General features: G+C 39.2%; 1 protein-coding gene across 2 annotated transcripts in view; it reads right to left on the bottom strand.

Moving 5' to 3' along the window:
- Positions 1–23,008, bottom strand: part of shroom4 (shroom family member 4) — a 72,795-nt gene that overhangs the window by 38,192 nt on the left and 11,595 nt on the right. For both annotated transcript variants that reach the window (XM_032582254.1, XM_032582255.1), the window contains exon 2: positions 8,706–8,857. In XM_032582254.1, coding sequence (XP_032438145.1) covers positions 8,706–8,857 — 152 coding nt within the window. The remainder of the gene's footprint in view (positions 1–8,705; positions 8,858–23,008) is intronic.

Here is a 23,008-nt window from a genome sequence, read left to right on the forward strand (position 1 = left end):
AGGTTCCCACTGTCATGTTTTACAACCATGTCTTGTATGTACTTCTGTTGTTTTCAGGTCTGAAAATTGTCGGGAAACTGAAGTAAATATTTATTTTGCTCATCCACAAATCCCAGCCTCCATTCAGTTCCAAAAAGATAAAAGTAAAAGTGTTTGTGCCCATTTCTGAGGAAGGAGGCGAGTCAAAACATGTCAATATTTTATCACCGTAATGGCTAAAAGAATTCCACGTGCTAGCTCCTTTGTTTTTCTACCACGTTTCCCCATTTCCATCCTTTCATGTGCTCTTCCTCTCCCTCGTTCGGGCTTCGGCTAAAGCCAACATTTAGCTAATGTGGTGCGGGGATCAAAGAGTGAGCTGAGATCAAAGAGCTTTGTCATAAACAGCAGTTTATGCTGCCATGACAAACATAATATCATCCCTCTTGTAATTACAATTTTGATTTCTGCACGCAGACTTCTGCTGCCACTGTGAGAACGTTGTGTTGCCACGTAACTCCAGCCTGGGTCAGACTGGGATGGTTCCTGCCTTTTATCCAGTGCTTGTGGCTGGGATTAGCTCTTTTTGGAGTTAAAGTAAAACAATCAATACATTTATTTATTTTTATATTTTTCCATTTTTTTCTCCGAAGAGTTTTTGCGGTGCTAGTGGCTCGTATTTTTTCGACAGTAGGCAGACAGGAAGGAGGGTGAGGAGAGTGGGGAAGACATGCGGCAAAGGTCACCGGGACCGGGAGTCGAACCCGCGACGTCCATGTCGAGGACTAAGGCCTCCAAACGTGGGGCGTGCTAACCCCCTGCGCCACCACAGGACGCCCCAATACATTTATTTTTTACGGGAGATAGTAGATGTTCTCTCTGGTTTCATGATCTTTGATACCTCTAGTCCATATGCTAAATACACAAGGACTTCTATCTACAGCTAGCAATGCTAAACATGCTAATAGACTGTGAAGACATTTTAAAAGTCGCCTCTACAATCATGTCGTTTTTGTTTTTAAAGTGATCCATGTCAAACTGCAGAGATGTATAACATTGACTGCTCTCTCTCTTACACACAGTGTGACGACGCCTCTGGCCTCAATGTAAATAAATATGATAAATAATGATCTATTGCAGATAGGATTTTCAAGGCATCCAGACTGTCTTGTATTCTTTGTAGGTGCTTTTGTTCAGCATTCCCCAGCTTTTTGTTTTTGTTTTGTTTTCCTTTGGACTTCAGTTGCTTTTTCACCAATTTTATGCCCAATGTAGCAACATGGACAAGTTCAGGACCAAAACCTTTGCAGATGAGCTACGTATGTCCGTCAGTCACTTATTGAAGAAACAGCAAACATGTGACAGAGTTCACTAATAACAGCTCCTTGGAAAATACTTTGTTAGCTACTTTAATAACATTTTCAGTCAAAATGAGTTATTCTTGATATTTGCCACAGAGTCAGCAAAACAAATTGAAACAAATTGAGAAATTTTGTCTCTAGTAAGCTACATACAATTAAAGTTACAAATGTGCTTCTTTTTTTCTGGTATGTTGTCTGATATGCCTCTTACTGGTTTATGTTTCAAATTTAGGAGTCTAGAAATGCCTAAGAGATGTAAAAGAAGAAGCAGTTTGACAAACCCAAAGCATTCAAGCTAAAATGAGCAACTACTGATAAGAAACTATTTAAACGTCTGCCTTTCCAGCCTTCATGTTATACACACCTGCAAGTTAAAAAGAGCAGCTTCCCATTCAGATCAGCAGCCGTAAACAAACTGTTTAGTCTTTTGTTCCCTTCCTATGAAAGCTGCTTTTTTTCACACAAAACGCATTTCTTCAGCACTTTAGCTCACATTAGCCGGACAGGAAGTACTGAGGGAAAACTTTGGGAGGAACAGGAAATGACACATTTGCTGGAGAATGCCCCTTTGCAGTGTTTATAGCTGCCCAAATGGAGTAGCTAACAGACACACACACGCCCACACACACACCGAGAGAGACATAGACAACAGATCTAACAAAGGGTCTCAGAAAACAGGAAGAACTGAGGAAGGAACATTTCCAGGTCGGGAGAACAAAAACCACCAAAGATTTTTTCCCCTTACAGATATACATCAGAAAAAAAAGTATCTGAAAATATTCCATTGGAAAAGTACTACGGTGGGCATTACTATATTCAAAAGACATTCCCTTTTTTGGGGTTTATTTTCTCATTCAAAAGAATTGAATTATTTGTTTACTTGTATTTTTTATGTATGTTTAATATTGCATAAAAATGCTGAAGTGGTTAAATGACAAATCTGCAAAATGTACCAATTTCTTCATCCGATTAATTGTCAGAATAATTGATTACTAAAATAATCATTATTGCAGCTCTAATTTCAAGCAATAGATATACTGACTGATAGTACAGTTCTAATATACAGTATAGAGATTTACTTATATTATCCATTCTATTATTAGTTTATTAGTGTAAGTATTACTCAATAAAAACAAAATTTGAAGAAAAAAAAAGATGATGACAGATTCTCTATCCATTCCCTACCATTTTTTAAAAATCTAAAGCTGAGTGTTATTGTTAGAAAATAAATCACTGCTCCTTTAGCTTATAAATAAAAAACAAATAAAGAATCTGAACTGAATTGTATATATCTAACGTTTACTTTTCTGCTGGTGAAAAAAAAGGAAACTCTGGAGTCCATTGAGCTCTCGAAGCTTTCACTCTAAAATAGTAATGTTTTTGTATTCCTTGCGGCTTGTTTGTTAGGTTTCACAACATTCTCTAAAAGAAGGGTCTGCCTGAAATACAAGGCCGGTTAACACCAGTGTGGCTTCTCTTTGCTCCTTAGCTGCCTTGTTAAAATGCCAATAAAGCATCAGTAGAGAAATAAAAAAGGAAAACTGACCAAAACACAATGCCGTCTCACCCAGCGCTGAACTGCTGCGGAGGCCAGTAAATTCCTGCGGCTAGCCAGATTTAGCCTGCAGGCCTTCCTTTGGCCTGAGAATTACAGAACGGTACAGTAAGTCAGAGCTAAATTACTTTTTATTTAAAACGCAAACAACACTGTTGAGAAAGGAGGGCAGCCTGCAAGTGGCATGATGGGATGTCATTTTGAGACTTAATAATGTCCTGAACAATGACAAAGCCTGTAATAAAACTTGCAGATAGTTTGCCCTTTAATACAGCGATCATGAAAATACTCCTGATGTTTTTACATGATTTCTTGTTGTTTTAAAGTCAAACTTCTATGTGTTTTTATTGGATTTCAAATAGGACTGAAGTGAATAATTGGAATAATTATGATTAATTGATTATTGAAATAATCACAATTGATTTAGTAATTGTTAACTGGAATACATTGCAGGGTTTTCCCTGGTGTATGATAATAAGCCTGGCGGGCCACCAGGCTTTACTTATGCCCCCGCCAGGTTTTTTTTTTAAGACTTAATAGCTGGTGATCAGCTATTATTCTTTCAATCTTTCAATAACACATTGTTGTCAATTAATATTTTCAGATTTCCTGTAAATGTAAACATTTTTTAACTCAAAAACATGACAGGCCGCTGGATGAATGACTGCCAACCTCCGGGCTTAGCAGGTTTTCATAGGGAAACCTTGCACCGACTCAAAAAACAAAATCTTATGAAAGAGCAACATATTCAGAGTAAAACTTAACATTAAACTCAACAAAAAAATATACATTTTGTATCTATGTATGTATCCTCAAGTGGAATAGTTTTAAATTAATCTGGTTCAAATGCAGCAAAATGTTTCTCCAATGGAGCCTTAGAGGAGACTGACTATTAATTCAACACTCAACTTTCATATTTAATTTATTTAAGAAAAGGGAAAACAGTATTACTTTCCTCCCAGTTTTCAGTTACATACCACTTTGTGCTGGTGTGTGCTGTTAAATAAAAGAAACACTTTAAAGTTTGTGGTTGTAACCTGACAAAATCTGAAAAGTTAGAGGAGTACAGTAACTTTAACTAGTAACTCTACCAATCCACTTTGAGTCACAGATCTGCCTCCGACTCACGTGAAGCAGAAACCTTACACAAAAGCAGCTTTTTTTTGTCTTCTCTTTTTAAATTCCATCTCTTCGCCAGCTCCACATTTCCTTCCTCTGCATTTACATCATATAATTAAATCTGCTTTTTTTCTTGCCCGCTCCATCAGCTGAAAAGGCCATTTATTCAGGAGCGAGCTGTAAAACGGAGTACAAGGAAGGCCATTACTGGCTAATTTCCTCAAGGCTCCACAACAAATCCGCAGAGAGCCTGAAAACAGAACCGTAAAGCTGCTTTCAATCAAAGCTTTGGTCATTTGAAATGGAAGTGGCCATAAACCAACAGATCCTTGATAAAAACACGTGTGTAAAACGCAGATCAGACACTGAGTATAAAGGATGTTAAGAACCTCAATAAATAACACCCTCTAATGGCGAAGAAGCAAAATGACTCGTGTGTATAAAGTTTCAAATGGGCATATAGATACGATACTGATTACAGTATCGTATCTTATTCCACTTCTGCGTTGTCTTACCCACCTCATACCTCCTCATATCTTTTCACATTTCTTATAAAGTCCCATTAAGAAACATGGAGCTCCATACATTCACAGGCCATCCTTGTTCCAACATGGATGCCCTCCTCTCCCCCCGTGTCATTAAAACAGACGGTAATGAGCTCTGGTTTGTGACTCAGGAGCCTTTTCCACTGTTAAAACTATACGAGAGCCAGGAGTTCACGATGTGAGCGTTTCATCATCGCTCAACGAGCCGCTTGTTTTGCTGTCTGGCCTAAAAACTCCCACGTCACCATCCTGGAGGCTTCCCTGTTGCTATGGTGACGACTCAGAGCCAGACAGAGACATGCTATGATACAACTTGTGAAAAAACTGGGGTCAAAGTGCAATGCAGTTTGCCCTACACGATAGGCACGATAGCAAATTTTGCCGGACGATAAATTGTCCCAGAAGTTATTGCGATAAGCGATAACATTTGTTGTTTTGAGACCATTTTCAAGTAATGTTATGGTAATGGCACAATAACGCAAGAATTCTCTAACTTTGACAAACTTTAAAGTCTAATAAACTGGATGATATTTTAAATGTCCAAAAGAAATGAATAAAACAGAAAAAAAAAGAAAGAAAGAAACGGGCTAGTTGAGACCAAAGCACCAGAATGAAGGTTTTTTTCATCCAGTTTTTTCATCAAGACGGAGAGAAAAAGGTAAATAATGTAAAAGGAAATCATTGAGTTCATTTTAATTCAGCATGCGAAAAAACTATTCATTACTTATTGTGACAGGCATGGCCTGCTAATTACTAATTAAGATTTGGTTATTTGTAGGAGCGCACCGACGGCAGTTTTCTGACCGATCACCAATCTTTAAAAATCAAAAATCAATTTTGTTCAGTATCGCTTTTTTGTCTGAAAAGTAAGGATGCATCGGTATGAAAATGTCGGCCAATATTGGTATGCAATATTAATATTGCTCTTATGGGCGATAGTCAGTATGTACTGATATTGTATATATTATAAATAATATATTTCACTATCCTCCTTGAAAAAACAACCACCACTGAATTCAAGTAACACATGACCAACCTCCTACGTCTGCTTCCAGACACAAAAGGCAACAAGATGGAAATTAATGTCTGTTGTTAAAATCGATCCAGTTTTATTTTTCGGATTGATAAATAAAAATGACTAATATCGGCCGATATCGATGTTAGTGCCGATATATTGTGCATCCCTACTGAAAAGTCACAAAATATTGTGAAGAAAGTTGCTAAGTTCCCATCAGTGTGTTGATTAAAGAAAAGCTACACAAAACAAAGTGTCTCATTTTAACCAAATCTACCACAGTACTCCTTTGAATGAAAAAAACAAAACATTTTTGTTTTTAGGCTTTAAAATAAAGAGAATCAAACTATTACACAAAGTAATAATGTCAAAATGCAAATACTTCGCAACAGAAAAACATGCTACTTTATCAAAAAGAATCGTCATCATGCTGTTAGTGTAACTCTTTGTGAAAAATCCTTGCGTACATTGCAAGAAAAAATTTTTTTTTACTGTTACATCTTAAAACAGTCATTCTTTAGCAAAAAACTGCCTGGGGAGCGTTAATCATCTCGGAGTCCTGGTAACTTTGCAGGAGCTGCAGGATGTTAAAATGGTGTAGTCAAAGTCCAGGTCAGTGGCAAGACTTGACAACACGGTAGATAATTTATCTTCAAACTCACAATTACTCACTATTCTGTGTTGCTCTGTCACATAAACTCCAATAAAACACGATGTTTGGAGTTGTAACGTGACTAAATATGAATCACATTCATGCACCCCAGCAGCAGGAAAGTCCCCTACAGTCTCCATACCAGACTGTGACACACAGAGGAGTGACAGAGTGACATTCTCATCATAACTAGTAGCATTCCTCAGGCTCATTTCTGTCTGTTTACTGGCCAGCCCGTCTAAATCGCCACAAATTATTCATCCTGCGGATTCTTATCATTCGAGATTGGTGTGGCTGCTGCTTCGACAGAACAAACCTCCCTGCAGACGCCGTACCCGATTCCAGATCAAGAGACGTCGCTTCCAAGCGGCTGTCTGAAAAATCTATCAAATCTTTTACACCACGCATGCGACCTAATCCAGGTGGGATTTTCTCCTCTCTCTTCAGAGGGACGATGTGTTTACACACGGCGCTGAATTTCAATCAGGACAAAGGCTCCATGGTTCGCTTCTGTTTCCAACATTTTAAGTGATGAAAACCTGATGCAGAAATGTTCAAATAATATCACCATAACTTAAAGTTTAGGAGCCAGTTTAGTTTGTTAACCCACTTTCTTTTTAAGCCTTCTTCACGTTTCTTGCTTTCGCTGTATATTTTGGCCAACTTTCTTACTCTATTTTAAAGCAATGCCCACCGTTTTTCAAGCATTTTTCTAGAAATCCTTCTACACTTTGAAACGCATTAGGCTGCAGCTGACTTAAAGCTACATTTGTTCAAACATTTCTCAACGCTGATTCAACTTCTCGGCTGTTGGAAGAGGTAAAAAAATCTCCTCCTGCTCATCTAAAACCTGCGGTTGTAAATGTGGAAATGTTGTTACGCGACCTCAGATTGGCGATGGCGGTTTTACCCACATCCTCTAATCAAAGGCTGAGATGCCAACTGGAGTTTTATATATATATATATATTCAGAGTGTGGAAATGCTCCTGCTGTTCGTTTCTCTTCCAGAGCCAAAAATATTAACAGAGGCTCAATATGTGAGAAGTGGGAAAACACACTTTCACGTCCTGTATCAAGCAAACTTGTTAGCAAACTTACTATGAATCAGAAAATCCAACAGACCCTAAACGACTCGCCGGCCATGACGTTTAAAAGTTGAAGCTTAAATCAAGGATTTCATTTATAGGAGAAATTGATATGCATCACCAGTGATGGCATAGTTACTTTGAAAAAGTAACTTTAATCAGATTACTGATTACTCCTTGAAAAGGTAACTCAGTTAGATTACTGACTACTTGATTTGGAAAGTAACTAAGTTACATTAAAAGTAACTTTTTTAGTTACTTTCAGCAGCTGCTAACAGCAACGCTGTGAAAATTACATTGATCTTTGCCAATACTTAATTGTAAACTATTTTATAATAGTAACATCAACAATGTGTCTCCACTTATAAGGTTGAACTGAAGGGGAGATTTTTTAATGGTTACAGTACAAAAAAAAAAAAAACGTTAGTAATTTGTGCATGTTTTTGTGTGCTCCACTATTGTCTGGAAAACTCTAAGAAGGATTTTTACTGGATATGAAATAGCAACGCGTCAGATTACTCGTTACTGAATAAAGTGGTCCGACGTCAGTAACGCGTTACTAAGTAACGCATTAGCTACATTACTGTGCATCACTGAGAATCTTAATAACTGTGCTAAACAAAGTTTAAATCGATGCAGGTGTTTTCCCCCCCATAATAAGAAAAGTTCATATTAGGAACTACTTATAGGTTCAGCTTTTTCCAGCCTCAGGCTACAGGGTTTAGTTTTAGTTAGTTGAACTAGGATTAGCTAAAGATGATGTTTCGGTGTTAATTACTCCTCACTACTGTTTAGTTTAGCAGGTTGTGAACATTTACAGTAGCTGGTATTTTATTATTGAGCAGTCCTTCCAGGTTGTTGCAATGTTTGTTTGTTTTTCAGATTGTGTGGCACCTTTTTCAAATTTTTGTATATCAAAGTTTTGAAAACTTTAAAGCTTTATTTTTGCCATAACATGCTTATGCTGGATGAGAGGATCTGACTCTCAGCTCATTCCAAAACTGTTCTATTGGGTCGAGGTCAGGAAAAGTCACAGAAATTTATCTTTGCAAATTAGCAGTTAGCAAACAAGTCCAACGTCGCCACCTCTAGGACTGAAGAGGAAACTGTAGAGCACCGCGTAAAATGTTTGACCACAGAGTCCCAGCCAACATTACGTGTTTTGTTAGTAACAGACTTGACACAATATCTATTAAGATTTCCTTTAAATGTGTCAGGTAAACAGAATCCTAACAGGGAACGGACGATCATGTCCTCCTTCCTTTCCCACAGCTGTGAGTCAACGTCAACACAAAAGAAGAAGAAAAGCGACTGTGGCACATCTATTCTGTTAGCCAAAAACTCCCTTTTAGACAGCTAGAATAACGCTCCAGTTGTCTGAATGCGTGTTTACCTCCTCACTGTGAGCTTCAGTATCCTGTACGACCCCTTGATGAGGATGAGGGCTTCCTGTCGGCTGCCGTAAAGGGTGGAGCCGTTAATGTTGATGAGCTCATCTCCGACCTTCAGCCTCTTGCAGTGCGCAGCCTTTCCTCCATCCTCGATCTGAAGGCAAAGATGAGATTCGGTTCAGATGAGGAAAAATTAGCTGGAAGGCTAACAAGGGCACATTCACACAAAGAAAAGAAGAAGAAGAAAATAAATAATAAATCCCTTCAACAATCCCATGGCGTAGTCAGGACGACTCCTTTAAAACCTGTTTTTGGAGACATTTTTAGTTAAACTGTTTCCGTCCCCATGGCAACCTTGCCCCGGAGAGCATCTCCAAAACAACCCAAATCAAAACATCCCACAAGCCCCGTCTCATTCCCCCGTAACAAGCTCTGTGTGTGTTTGGCCCAGTGGTGAGGGCTGAATTGTTAATGCATTACTGGGATGATTTAGACTGGTTTTAAGTAAAAAAAAAAAAAAAAATTAAAAAAAGATGGGTGTGTTGCAGTGTGAGGCAAGGCTAAATTCAGACATAAATCACACACAACAAGAGATACTGAACAAAATCCAGAAAGACAGAATCCCAGACAGACGGTGAAACTAAAAACAAATACAAGGAGGAAGATTCAACAGGCGAACAAAAACTCAACAAGTACGACACTAAAAAGCTGAAGATACAAACTGCAGCCACAAAATGTTTTACTCACTTTAAGAAACATTTAGAAATGTCCCCATTAGGTTTTCTGCAGGTTGCACCAACTCAAATATAAGACTTTTTAAACACCATTGTTAATAGGATTAAAGACAGAAACACACAAAAGAAAATCACAAATAAGGAAATCATGTGGCTTGGTGACAGAAGTGAGCCAATGTCTAACATGATGATAAATTTGCACCTTTTCAAGCTAGCTAGCAATGAATGTTAGCAGCTAGTTACTGCAACCACCTTGAGTCAAAGAACGCAGTGAAAATGTATTTGTGACTCAAATTTTGGCACAACAGTAAAGTCCTGTGAGAAAAACGAACACTACATAGAATATGTTAAATTAAATAGTCCCACCACCGCAACATTTAAGACCTGTGATTAACGTATCTAAGGTCAACTTGTTTCTGTTCAAAGAATTTAAGACTTTTAAGGATGTGCGGACACCTTGCTACCAATGAATACCAATAATGAAAGATAATTTTCTAATACTGAGTCCGAATCCGTTTCTTTGTCAAAATCAAGGCTTTGTATTGAAAAATTAAAAACTAAAGCAGCTTTAAAATGCAGAAACGCAACACTCTATGTTTCATCAACACTACATTGCGCTTATTCCAACGACATTCCAGCAACAAATATTTTCTCTCTGTTTTGATATGTCTTGTTGATTACGACTGAATATAGTTGAAATAATGAAAATAAAACAGTAGCACAATAACACTTGTGCTCAATATGGAGTAGAAAAGTTAAAACCTGACAGCACTGGTATTTTCACAGAAGTTTCAAAACACTTGAGAAATCTGCATCACTAAAAAATAAGGTTTTCATTCATTTTTGCAAAAGAATGTGTATGGTTATTATTAAAATGGAATAAACAAAAAACATGTTTATAACTGAGGACAGCAACGACAAACAAAGTTAGAAAGAAACATAGCGGCATAAAAAGCACTCTAATCCGTTGGTTTTTGAACCCTTTCCAGTCACTTTTTTTTTTTTTTTTAAAGCTACAGACACACAAGAAAGGCACCGGCTGAGTCGAAGGCATTCGACAGTGTTTATTTTCACTTGTTTCTAATGAGCTTTTCACTCTAAAAACAAACCAGAGGCCAAAAAGGGCTTCAGCGGGCAACTGTTTATCGCTGCTCATAATGTGGAATATTGTTCACACACACACACTCTTACCCTCAAAACACCAGAGCGATAAAATGACCTTTCATTATGCAGAAATGCAACAGATGTAGCACCAACGAAATAAACTCTGTTGGTGGAAGATTACAAAATACACAGAAGGGGGTCAGTTCCCGGTCCTGCTAAAACTATCAATGTACCGTTAAGCTCTGAAAATAATCCATCGGTTTCCCACGGAAACGAAACCATGGGGGGGAGGATGGAGGCACACGGAGGTGAGGCAGAATGAGCTGAACGTAAAACTGGCACCAGAAGGTATCAAGGCTCAAACAAATGATTCAGAGAAGGCAGAGGAAACGGCAGAGAAGAAAGAAGGAAGGGAGGAGACGACCTCAGGGGAACGAGCTGTAATTTGTCCGACACACACACACACACACACCTGTGGATTTTATATACTCAACCCCAGCATGCAGACATGTGGGGCATAATTAGAGAGTGGTAATAATAGAGTTGATTATGGCGCGTGTGTTGCTACGTGCGAGCTGATGAGGTCATTAACCAAAACCCCGTTCTCTGGAGGGGATGGAAGTTGTTAGCCGCTGCTGCCGCTCGACAACAAACACCTCCAGACAGAAAACCAAGGCCCGACTTCCAACAGAGTGAGGTTTAAAGTTGTTGCCGGTAAATAAAATTAACTCTGGCAGCTAAAACGTAAGCTTCTTGCATCACACAAAAGGCCTGCTTTTTAAGGTTTTGCCGGAACGCGGTGTGGGGTCCCGGAAAATGAGCCGTCATTGTTTTTTTCCATTTACTTGTTTGCCCTTTACTTCACCCAGGAAGACCCCACCGAGATCTCTTTTTCCTGAGATTCCTGGTCATGTGGGTGGCACATGTAATAAAAAAAAGATTTAATGTAGGAGTCTTAGATTAAAAAAAGAGACAGAGGGGGAAGAAATGTGAAATGTGTTGATCTAACTTTCCAGAGCCGGACACTCCTTTCTCACGGATCCAGGAATGTGTCTTGATACTCAGAAGGTGCAAAAGGTGAGTCGAGAAGGCGGTTGGTTGCACCGGATCTTAATTTTCTTTGAAAGAAGTTGGAAATCATCATCGCCCTTCAGTTTCAAAACTATGCATTGCTTTCTGTTGGTCTGTCAAATAAAATCTTGATAACATGAATCAAAGTTTAGCTAAAACCTGGCAAAATGTTGAAAAGTTCAAGGTGTGGGAAAACATTTGCAAAGCAAAATCTGAATTTACTGCTCAAATCTTTAAATATGCAAGTTCCTGAGTTAGAACGGTAAGGGCACAGAAAGGCGTTTCAAGCAAAAATATGGCTATAATATCAATATTTCTAGTAAAATGACAGTCCTATCCATCTCTCTCTGCCCGTTTCCTGGCTGAATGTTGTAAACATTGGCCACTAAATGTTAACAAATTTTTTTAAGATCACAAACATCTTTAAAACAAATATGTTGAACGACAATAACATTTTTACAATGTGTATTTATTTCACTAAATGTTGATCAAAAAAAGAAAAAATAAACCCTCATTCAGTAAACAATTAGACTGAAAACAGCATGTCTAAACAAGTCACAGAATTTGGTAAAACTAAGAATAATTGTAGGAATAAACTGAGTGTAGCTGAAACTCCAGTCCTTAAAAGCTTTACACTTGAAGCAAAGTGCAGCAAAGTGAGTGAAGCACCTTAGTTCATGCTCAATTAACTTTAAAGTGCCATCATCAAAGAGTCATATCAAAACAAAGAGTCGACGCCAATTTGGAACAGATACAAATTTGTTGCTTAGGTGAATGAAATGCACAATGTTAATGACAGTATTGACCAAAATAATCACAATCAATTATGATTCTTTCCTTTCAGTCAGCTCTAGTAGACTCCCAAATCCCCTATTTCACACACAAACACATGCACCCCCACACACGCACACACACACACACACCCACACACACCCACACACACACACACACATTGCCTTTGCTCAGCAATGGCCAAAGTTTCCACTTTGTAATTGTTACCTAGCAAACTGTAAACAACGGAGACAGATGACCGGTCAGTTCCAGTTTTCTACGATGGTTTTGTAAAACTCAACCTGGCCTTGAAAAGCCCCATGCTAGTTAGCAACTAGGTGAATTATCGCCTCCTTGTGGATCAAGACACACACCTGGTACACTTTAAAGATTTCTTGAAGATTTATAAAATATTCCTCAAACTTTCAAGTAACATTGCAATGATTTTCAACCATGTTTGAACGAATCAATGAGGAAAGGACGAAATGGCTAAATAACTGTAGTTGATTGAAACAGTTGTGTGTGTTGCTGTCTCAAAGTGAGGGATTTAAAATTTTAAATATTATGTATTTATTGCATTACCTACTGCTCACTTTTTAGTCTTACCAGCACTGTTAGAATGACAGATTCTGTGTTTTTAACCTCCATCGTTTGAAGCAGTAGAGTTTAGTGCCATGCCCTCTAATTAAATATTAATTGTCGGTGTGTTGTTGTTTTTACTATGACTTGCTGTAAAAATGAATTGCCCTTTTGGAAATGAATACAGATCTGAATCGGACAAGTGTTAGTTTTTAAGCTACAGCCAAAGATACACATTAACCGTACCCAACAACATGTGCTTTCATTCATATGTCATTAATAACCCCTACAGCAACCCCCCAAAAAAGTCACAAAGCAGAGCATACACCAACTGTATGCACACAAAGCACAGAAACAACTCGTGTGCCAAATAATCACCGAGGATGATAAGTACCAGCCTACCTCTGTTTTTTTTATGTTAACATCTGGTGAAAGGAGGTTTTCTTCTTAGTGTACATAAAATAAGCAAATGACCTGACCAATGTGCCTGCCTGCCTAGTGTTAGGTGTGTGTGAGTCTGTGCCATGCTGCCGTCTGTGCCGTGGGATGTCCAGACTGGGTGAGGTCAGCCCCGGCACATGGGAAATGTGAAAGAATGCCCTCTCTGTACGCTCGAACATGCACAGATCAAACACACCCTTTCAAATTTAGATTTAAGGAGCTGCTTTTTGAGGGTTTGTGTCATGGTACAGTGCCAATTTCTGAAAAAGATGGAGGGAAGAGGTAGGTAGATAAACAAAAACAAACAAAACCCTGAATCTTCTGAATCTCTATCACAGACTACGTAGTAAAAGTGATCAGCCTGGGTCTGTAGGTTAGCAACAGCTGTCTGAGGAACTGTGATGGAGATGATGAACAAGACAAATGTGTAACAAGAAATGCTTTGGAGGTCACATGCATGTATGTGTGGTTGTATTTCCTGCGTCATAGTAACGCTATCTGTTTACACAGTGACGCTGTGGGAACCGGACTTGCCTACGAGGCCAATAATCAAGACACGTTAACATAAATGAATAGATTTAATGTAAATGACGGGGTTTAATGTTACAGTAACAGCGAGGGTAAGCGGTTGGGGTGCTTCATTCGATGAAAGTTAGCATGAAGCCTTTCAGGTGGAGGAAGTATGGGTCTGTATCCATCAGCTACTGTCAGTGGGTCCCTACACATTCTTCCTGACTTGTGAAGAATCAGGTTTCTTGGTCGATGATGATCAGTGTTACTTTTCTGCCACACAGTAGCCATGTTTCCATCAATGCGTATTTTGACGTATCGGATTAGAAAAGGTTGATGGAAATGTCAAAATTCGAGATAACTTCCTCAATTTTATTAACAAAACGTTTTTATGTTAGCTTGAGCCAGTTGTCAGCTTTTCCCAAAAAAAAGTTAAAGGCAGAAGGAAACGCATTTGCCGAGCAATTTCTCATGTAGCGAGATGGATTGGATGACTGATTGGCTTTTTCCCGCTGTCGGCATACGTTAGCATACAACACCGTCAATGCTAGTTGACAATTACAAGTTGCCTGATATTAACACATTCCTGACAATCTCTCTTCATGTTTCTGAGACTTGTGGTCCATGCTGGTTTTTCATCCTCCACTTCCTGTTTATTACAGCCATGCTCAACACCAACATCTGAGGAAATTAAGCTCTGCGTAGCCTCGTTACTCACTTCCAAGTGAGTAAACAGTTAACCAGACAAGTCAAAATTAACACCGATGTCATTCATTTCTCTCTGAACATAACGATGGAAACGACTGGTAAAGACAAAAAATGAAAGAAAAACACTGAATGAAGACATGAAAACCATGACATGACGGCAGCCCTTTTTTGCTATTGTCTGTTGGGCTCCCATGAATAATGACCATGTCCCCAAAGTAAAATATGTGCAGAAACATGAGTAGGGGAGCTGGAGGTTTCACTATCACTTCTTTCAAAAAGCTCTGAAGGTTATTCCCCACGTTTCCTGTTTGGACAGCTCCTAAATTCGCCATTATTTCCACTGACCGTTCAGGGGAGTTTATTGCCCCAAGTTGGAGTTGCTCTATGTGTGGCGATTTCTCCAGAGTGAGGCTAAGGACTGGGAATGAAACATAAACTCAGTGTTTGTATGTGGTGAGGGGGTTACTACCAACTATCCAAATGGAAGTTGAGCTTAAACAAGAAGAAATCCTGGCCACGTTCAGTGGGAATAAGGTGTGATAACAGATTGGCATTACCCTCTGCATTCATTTACAGAAAAGCACATCCTCCAATTCAAACCACTGTACTTTAGCTGTGCTCTACTCTGAGATATAAAGTTTCCAGTAGTAGTCCAAAGAGGGCGATAGTGAGGCAGTTTATACATTACATTACATACATTTTGTTGAAAAGTTACTTATACACGAGTTTGTCTTATTTCAAGTGTTCTAAGATATTTGAACTAAAAATACTTGATGAGATTTTATGGTTTTGCTGTGGATTCAGTTCAATTTATTTCATTTATTTTTTCATGAAATCATAATGAGGTCCTAATCATTCATTTAAGCTCTACATGTTAAAAAAAGGCACTAAACATTTCTAAGAGCCTTTTCCTTACACCTATAGGATAACGTTCCTCATGTCTTGCATGTATGGAAAAACAAGCTCCTCTTTCTTATACAACTGCTCCCAAAAACACGCACACACACACACAGACACACACCCTTCCTCAACCTCTGCCCTCCAGTCTGAGCCATGTGAGGTTCTCCTCGCTTCCTCACACCCACGCTCACACAAGGCCTTCTTTATCAGGGCGGGAGGAGGGGAGCCGTCGAGATGGAAAAGGAAAGAAAGCTCCCACGCTCGCTACGAAAGCGACCAGCAGACAGATCCATGTTTGCATGTGCGCTGCAGTGGCGCTTCGTTGATCCCGGGTGTTGCAACTGTCCTCAAACGGCCTTCCCATGGAAACGCCTAGAGGAGCAAAATGAGACAATGATGCCCCCGGACGGATAAGCTCCTCCACGGCCCCCACTCCCTTTGGGGATGAGGTTTCAGCAACACGCCCTCGTAGGAGAGCGGAGACCTCGGGTCACCGACAGTTGGATCAAATTCAATGGCGGAGTGACAGAAGGGGGAACGGGTGAAATAAGTGAAGTGGAACAGACAGAACATGAAGAAAATATAACCAGCTAAACGAGAACAGGCTAGAGGGCGGGGAAAAATCCCAACCCTGACTTTTTTAAAGTCACTTATTGTTTTATGACCTTCTGCGGGCAGACTGGAAACCACAGAACGATCCTGTGAGCGCGATCACATGGAGGAACACCAGCATGTGAATAAATGACAGCAAAGTTTTATCTTGCAGATTACATTGTGTATTTCCTTCAGGCAGAGGAGCTGCGTTTATTCCCTGTATCGATTTCAGACGTCATGAGTGGGATGACGTTAACTAGGATTGAGACACGTTATAGACAAATACTTCACCTCAAACGACCAAATCCAAAACGTGGGACATAAAATGTCAATCGGAAATTCCCCACATGACTTACGACTCAGAAAAGTGAAGCATTTGTGAATAGAGATGATAGTTTTGCTGGACTGGTTGATTAATCGTATTTATAGATTAATACAATTTTGGTTTTTTTGGAAAAATCTGGATTTTTTTTTAACCAATTCACTCCTTGGGTTTTCATAGGTCAGAATGATGCCAGCACGTCCAGGTCGGCCATCTTGTTCGACGAGCATGGTTCACAGCTTCTACTGGTTTGGACTTTGAATACAAGTCAACTCTACGTCGAAATAGAAGAATCAGGCTGAGACTTTATTTAAGAAAATAAAGTCAAAACGCAGTCGAAGTAGTGCCAGGCTGAAGTTGGAACGTTAGAAGAATAAAGAGGCAATTTTATGAAAATTAATTGTTCAAGTTTTTTCTCATTAAAAACAACTTCTTTTCTTGCAATTTTAAGACAATCTGCTGGTAAAATTGTGTCCTTTTTATGCAAATATTATGACTATATTCTTGTAATTAAAACAAAAATTCTCGTAGCCTATCTTTAATACTGCATTGCACAACTCACAGAAGGGTTGATTGAAATTTTTTATTAAAGTTTTTGTCTTTTGTTTTACACATATTTAAAGATATGAATACATTGAATACATTTTGTGCAGGTCATAAAATCATATCTGGTATGAAAAAATATTGCCCATTTCTACTGAAAGCCTTTACTTCCATGAGCAGATGTGTCCACTTGACATTAAAGAAAGCGGAGTGGGCATTCCTCCACAGCCACACCGACCCAGCATATATCTGAACTGCGACAGCACCAACTTCTTCTGTTTGTTTTCAATGCAGAGCCGGTTTGGAGACTATTTAAAATGTGCCGGAGTCACTTTCTGCTGGACTTCTTCATCTGTATATTTTGCTAGGCTGCACTGCAGAAATGAGACTAAATATTGCAATTTTCTAAATAAGATGTCGCCTAAACTTTGCGTTAAAAAAACAAAACACACACACACACAGATGCATTAATCTACACAAGAGTGGCTGTGAAATACCGCATGTAAAACAAACAGCTAAAGGAAGGCTTGAACTCCCTTGTTAAAGAAACTATTGTCGTCAGTTTATTAGCTTAATGCCCTTTAATGCCCTTTATAGAGAGATAAAAGGCATTAAACATCAACATCAACATTAAGCACTTTGAAATGCCTTGCTGCTGAAATGTGCTATACAAATAAAAATTTGATTGATTGATTGAAAAGGGATCCAACAACACAAAGGATGAAAAGATGGAGAAGAAAAGGCAGAAAGATGGATTTAAAAACAGTTAGAAGTTGTGTGTCGTCTGTGTTGTTTGACTGACAAGTGATCTCAGGGAAAAGTCCCCTGCTGAAACCCCACCGCTTTGCACCAAAGACGTTCCTACCACCTTAAGCTCCACTAATGCCATTAAAGTCAAACTTAATCTGTTAAAATAAGCCCCTCGTTACCGTCTCCGAGCTGCGGGCAGCATCAAAGCGCCATCAGCCGCAGCCCTCTGGAGAGTCGCACAGCAGCGCCGCGCTAACCCCCGACCCTGACGAAACGCGAACCTGTCACTTAGATCCCATCCATCATACCGCGTAGCATGGCTCTGAACTCCCATAATCTACCGCTACAACCCCGTCACATACAAACACGTCGGTGACTTCTTAACCCACACAAGCCTGACACTCACACTGCGACATCTGACCTTTTTTCAACGTCTGGCTGGCAAGAGACAGAAAGACTCTTGCCAGCCATATATATTGGAACAATATATCTAAAGAGACGTGGATTTTGTCACGAAATACTTAAAGGGAAAGTATCCTGGTTCTAAATGATTGGCTCAGAAGTTCATCATGAAGTCATTTCCAAATACTTGTTAGTCGCTGTATTTCCATTGACCGTACAGCTGAGCAATTTGACATTTTGAAAGTTAATTTGCTTAATGGAAACACGGCAATTTTGGAAAAAATCTCATTTTTCAATCAAAAGTATTAGCTGTAGGTTGAGGTGGTTTTGTGGCTGTATCAACACTGGTTTAGTTCGCAATGGAAACACTTTTTTTGCATCACACAAGTCACATGATCAACTACCGGATGTTGCCAATGGCGCAAACCACGAAGGTGATGACAGGAAGCGGTAGGAAGAGGATGGTGTGGCTGGCTTTTAATTACATGAACAAACTTATTTACATGTGATCTAAAAAGAAATGCGTTTCTTATTCAGTAAAAACACCACAAATGAGAAATTGTTGATTTTCTGCTCACAATTGTAGTGGAAATGCAGCTAATTGTTACTCTGTCTTTAAATCTGTCAGCAGTATTCCCAAAAAATAGTGCAGCTATATTTTGTGTGGCAAATTTCTAACAACAACAACACATTAATATTTGTAATAGGTTGCAAAAAGTACTACAGTACATACACATGGATTTGTTTAACTGCATCTCTTTACCAAAACTCCTTGCTTTTCTTTTAAGGGAATTAAAGAGACACGGTAACTGCTGGTGAATGGAGAGCAGATGAAAAACTAATGATTAAATTGTAAGACGTTTAAAGGGAGCACTCTGTTAATGAAGCAGGAGAGCCACATTTTCTGAAAGTTCTGTTGCACATTAAGAATTGGGACAACTGGATCAACAAGTCATATCAAAACAGGAAATATGCTAACAGTAGCTTAAAGATTCAGCAAAATGCCGACCCAGAAATTTCTTTTCTCTTTATAAATTTGCAAACGAAGCCCGAGGCAAGTACCAGTGGACAATCAGCTTGAACCATCCTGTGGTAGATGACTGCTTTCTGTACCAAACAAAAGCCAGGTATTAAATTGATAAAAACCGCAAAAGAGAGAAATGAACAATACCCACAAAATAGTGCAGATAAAACGTCACCAAGGTTACAGAAATAACGTAAGGCTGTAACTTCAGTAGGCCGAAATATCCTTTGCCAACAAGTGGGTGGCAGAGCAGCCAGGACATAACTGTTGAGTGAGTAAAGGGGAACACAATCAAAACGGTGATTCTTAACTGCATCTCGAAGGCAAATATAGAAATACAAACTCTCTGCTATTCAGGAGCTCTTCCAATAACCCCGGTCTGGAAAGTTTTGAGAGCTAAACATATCTTCAGAGGAACAAAAGGACGTTTGTGCACTGCTTGGAGCTCTTACACCGTTTGCCAAGCACAGTCTCAACTTCACAAATTTGCATCTACGAGCACTGAATTTTTGGGACGTTATGTCGTGGACTATAGGACTATAGGGCGTCCACAGGGTCACTTACGCAAACCCCCGTGAACGGCCTCCAGCTGTGCGTTTCTGGTGGGTTATGGAAGCCATTAGATCCGGTGATCAGCGACAACAACAGCCTGGGTTAAAAGGTCGGCGGCCTGTTGGGAGCAGGATTGATCCATCAGTGTCTTTGAAAAAAAAAAAATCTTCATGAAAGTGTTGCCATTTATCTTTCTTCCTGACACCCCTCCTGACACACACCATTTCAGTATGGGTGAAATATTAACTTCTTAAAGTGCACCTATTGACCTAGGAATCTTTTTTTCATGATTTGCTGGTATGGCTCAATATAGATATTGAATTGTATCTTTATTTTTGAGAAGTCAAAGAAGCACTGCCACCCTGGAACATCGGAGGTCTTTGAGCAGTCGCAAGAAACTCTGAGTTCTGAACTTCGCTCAAAATAATACTGTGGTTCAACCAGCTAACTTTGTGTTGAAGCTGCAGCATGTAACCTTTATTAAAAATATGCGTTTTACATATTTGATGAAACTGTCACCATGTTGTCACAGCATAATTTAAAACAGACAACCTATGAAAAGATTGAGCTCCTCCACCTCCTCCCTGTGCTGCCATTACAGTCTGAAGAAATTCACCATTCCCGATCAGAAACAACCAATCAGTCCAAGTGCTGTCAATCAACCTCGTGAACGCGCTGTTAAATGTGCCACTGGTGGAGAAACAACTTGCAGGAAAACTATTTATCGGCCATCATCGATGGCCATGCTAACTATTCTTAGCATGGCCACCATGTCAGGCTCACAGGGGCATGATCGACAGCGCTACGACCCGCCCCCTGGTTCTGATTGGTTGTTTCTAGTTAGCGGAGAAAGAAGGCAGAAAAGCTAAATTATTTCACAGATTATTATCTAAAAAATTACTGTCACGACATAATGACAGTTCCAACAAATAAGTAAAAAAAATTGTTTTTTTTTTTACAAAAGTCACATTTTGTAATATGTGACCAATTTGTTTTTGGTGCTGATATCCATGACTTGTATGCAATATGATACAATGTGCTCCCAGATCAAACCAAACTGATATTATTTATTGGATTCATAAAACCACATTTTCCTTAAAGTGGACTAGGATTATATTACAGAACATCTTTCTAAATCATAGGTACACAATGTCAAAGGGGTGAACAGGCTTAACTGTACTCTAGTCCGCCATATTAAAATGAACTAAAGAGACGCCAGACCGTTTTTGTTATTTACATCAATTTCTCTCCAACTCTCTTTTTCAATGCAGTAAAATCGCTTCATTCTTTTCTTATGTGTAACCGTTTTATCCTGCTTAATCCACGTCAATGTATCCAACTTTCCTCCATTTTAACCTTACATCAACCTGTATCAAAAACAGAGAGACTTTAGCTCTCATTCAGAGTGAATGCAGAACTCTACGAGAAGTTTTAGACACTTTTCTGCAGGCTGCAGTGATTGGAAAAGATATAAATACACACAGAGGGAAGAAACACAAGATCAAATTCAAGCCAAAAAAATTGCTTTACTGTCTGTTTTTGTTTCTGCAACTTAAGAGAGCCAAAGGTCTCGGTTCCAACAAGAAGAGAGCACAGGGGAGGTTCTGACTCACACTAAACCTTCCCTGAGAACCTTCAGAGAAACAAGGAGGAACGTGAGGATGTTTCCGACAGACGCCACAGAGTACGTACAGCGCAAACAGGAGGGATGGCAGCATGACAGACTCTAATACACAAAGAGACTGTTGTGTCAAAACCTCGGCTTTAATTTCCCTTGTTGGGTTAGCCACGAGCGTGGACCACACTGTATCGTGGAATGTGCTTGGGGATGCAGCAAGCATGTGTGGTACAGCATTTTCCTTTGGTTTGTGGTCAAACTAAATGACCATAAACTGTAAATGTAAACACAGATGCATAGGACTGTACACTAATCATGTCTGTAAAGGTTCCCCATAACCTGCCGTAAAAGCACGGAAACGTCTTCTAATGGCGGAGAGCTGAATGAAACAGCTGCAGTGCAGCCGCTGGAAGGCAGAGGAAGAGGAGCTAAAACCAGGTTTAAGTTTGGATTAGCTGTAAAAAATTCTTAAGATGACATAAAAGGGTCAACCTTGCCTATTTACTTGCTATACGTTTATCGGCAAGTAAAGGGGCAAATAAACATCTTTAAATAAATGCAGTTGTTATTATTTGGATATGCGCCATCTGTTTCAAAACGACACTGTTTTTATCAAATACTGGCAACAATCCAGGTGGTTTAGGATGAATAATGACTACTGCGGCCCCCCAGAAACTGAAAAAAACCCAATAATTTTCCAGCAAAGACACTCCACCTCTGCGTTACCGGGCTGAGCTGGCAGCAACACTCCTCAGTGTGGAAGTTGTTCCAGTGGGAAGATGATTATTTTTGCTTAAAAATTAAGTCAAAGGAAGCACATGAATGTAAAAAGCCTTTTAAAAGGGAAACTGTATTTTTCCACAGAGGAATCTTAACTAATTCTCTTTCATCTCCTCTTTTCACCATGTTGGTGAACTTTCAGAAACCACAGGGGAGTCAAGATGTCAATTCCTAGCAATACATTGGATATTTCCTCAATTTGGCAAAGACTTCAGTAGGTGCCAGGAATGCATTTCTGCAAAGTTACCCTGTTTTATCACAGGCAGCATATCAGGAAAATATACAACTGCGATTAGGGATGCTCTGATCAGGTTTTTTGCTGCGGATTCCGATACCGATCACCCATGAGGGCGATCTTTGCCGATCACCAATCTTTGCCTGGATCACCTGGATTGGCTGTTAATTTTTCGCTTTTGGTATAAATACTGCAACGTGATCTGGCTAAATGGAAAAATGATCTGGCAATAAATTCACCTAATTTAAACTTAAATTACAAAATATTTGCAGGCACAATACAGTAGCTATTCAGTTAAAAAGACAACTCAAAAACCTGCAATCAGTAAAATAATATTTAACAGTCGGTCCTCATAAATTATGCATAAGTCAAATAAATCTCACAACACTGCCTATATCAAATAATGTCAAGAAAAAATAAATATTCATTCAGAGTCAAATGCAGGTTGCATCAAAATAAACAATCCTGAGTTATTTAATCAAAACGTCCTGAGCACGGCTAGCTGATTAATACTGGTTCTGATTGGCTGGTTGTGACTGAGTGGAGTAATTATGCAGAACACAGGGAGAAGGCATCGATTATTTTTTTTCAGAGATGTAAAAAAAATCATCTCATCATGAGATGATATGATCTCATGTTATTACATAGCAAAAGTTTTAATGCGTAT

Source organism: Xiphophorus hellerii, chromosome 14 (assembly GCF_003331165.1).
Source record: "Xiphophorus hellerii strain 12219 chromosome 14, Xiphophorus_hellerii-4.1, whole genome shotgun sequence".
Lineage (NCBI taxonomy): Eukaryota > Metazoa > Chordata > Actinopteri > Cyprinodontiformes > Poeciliidae > Xiphophorus > Xiphophorus hellerii.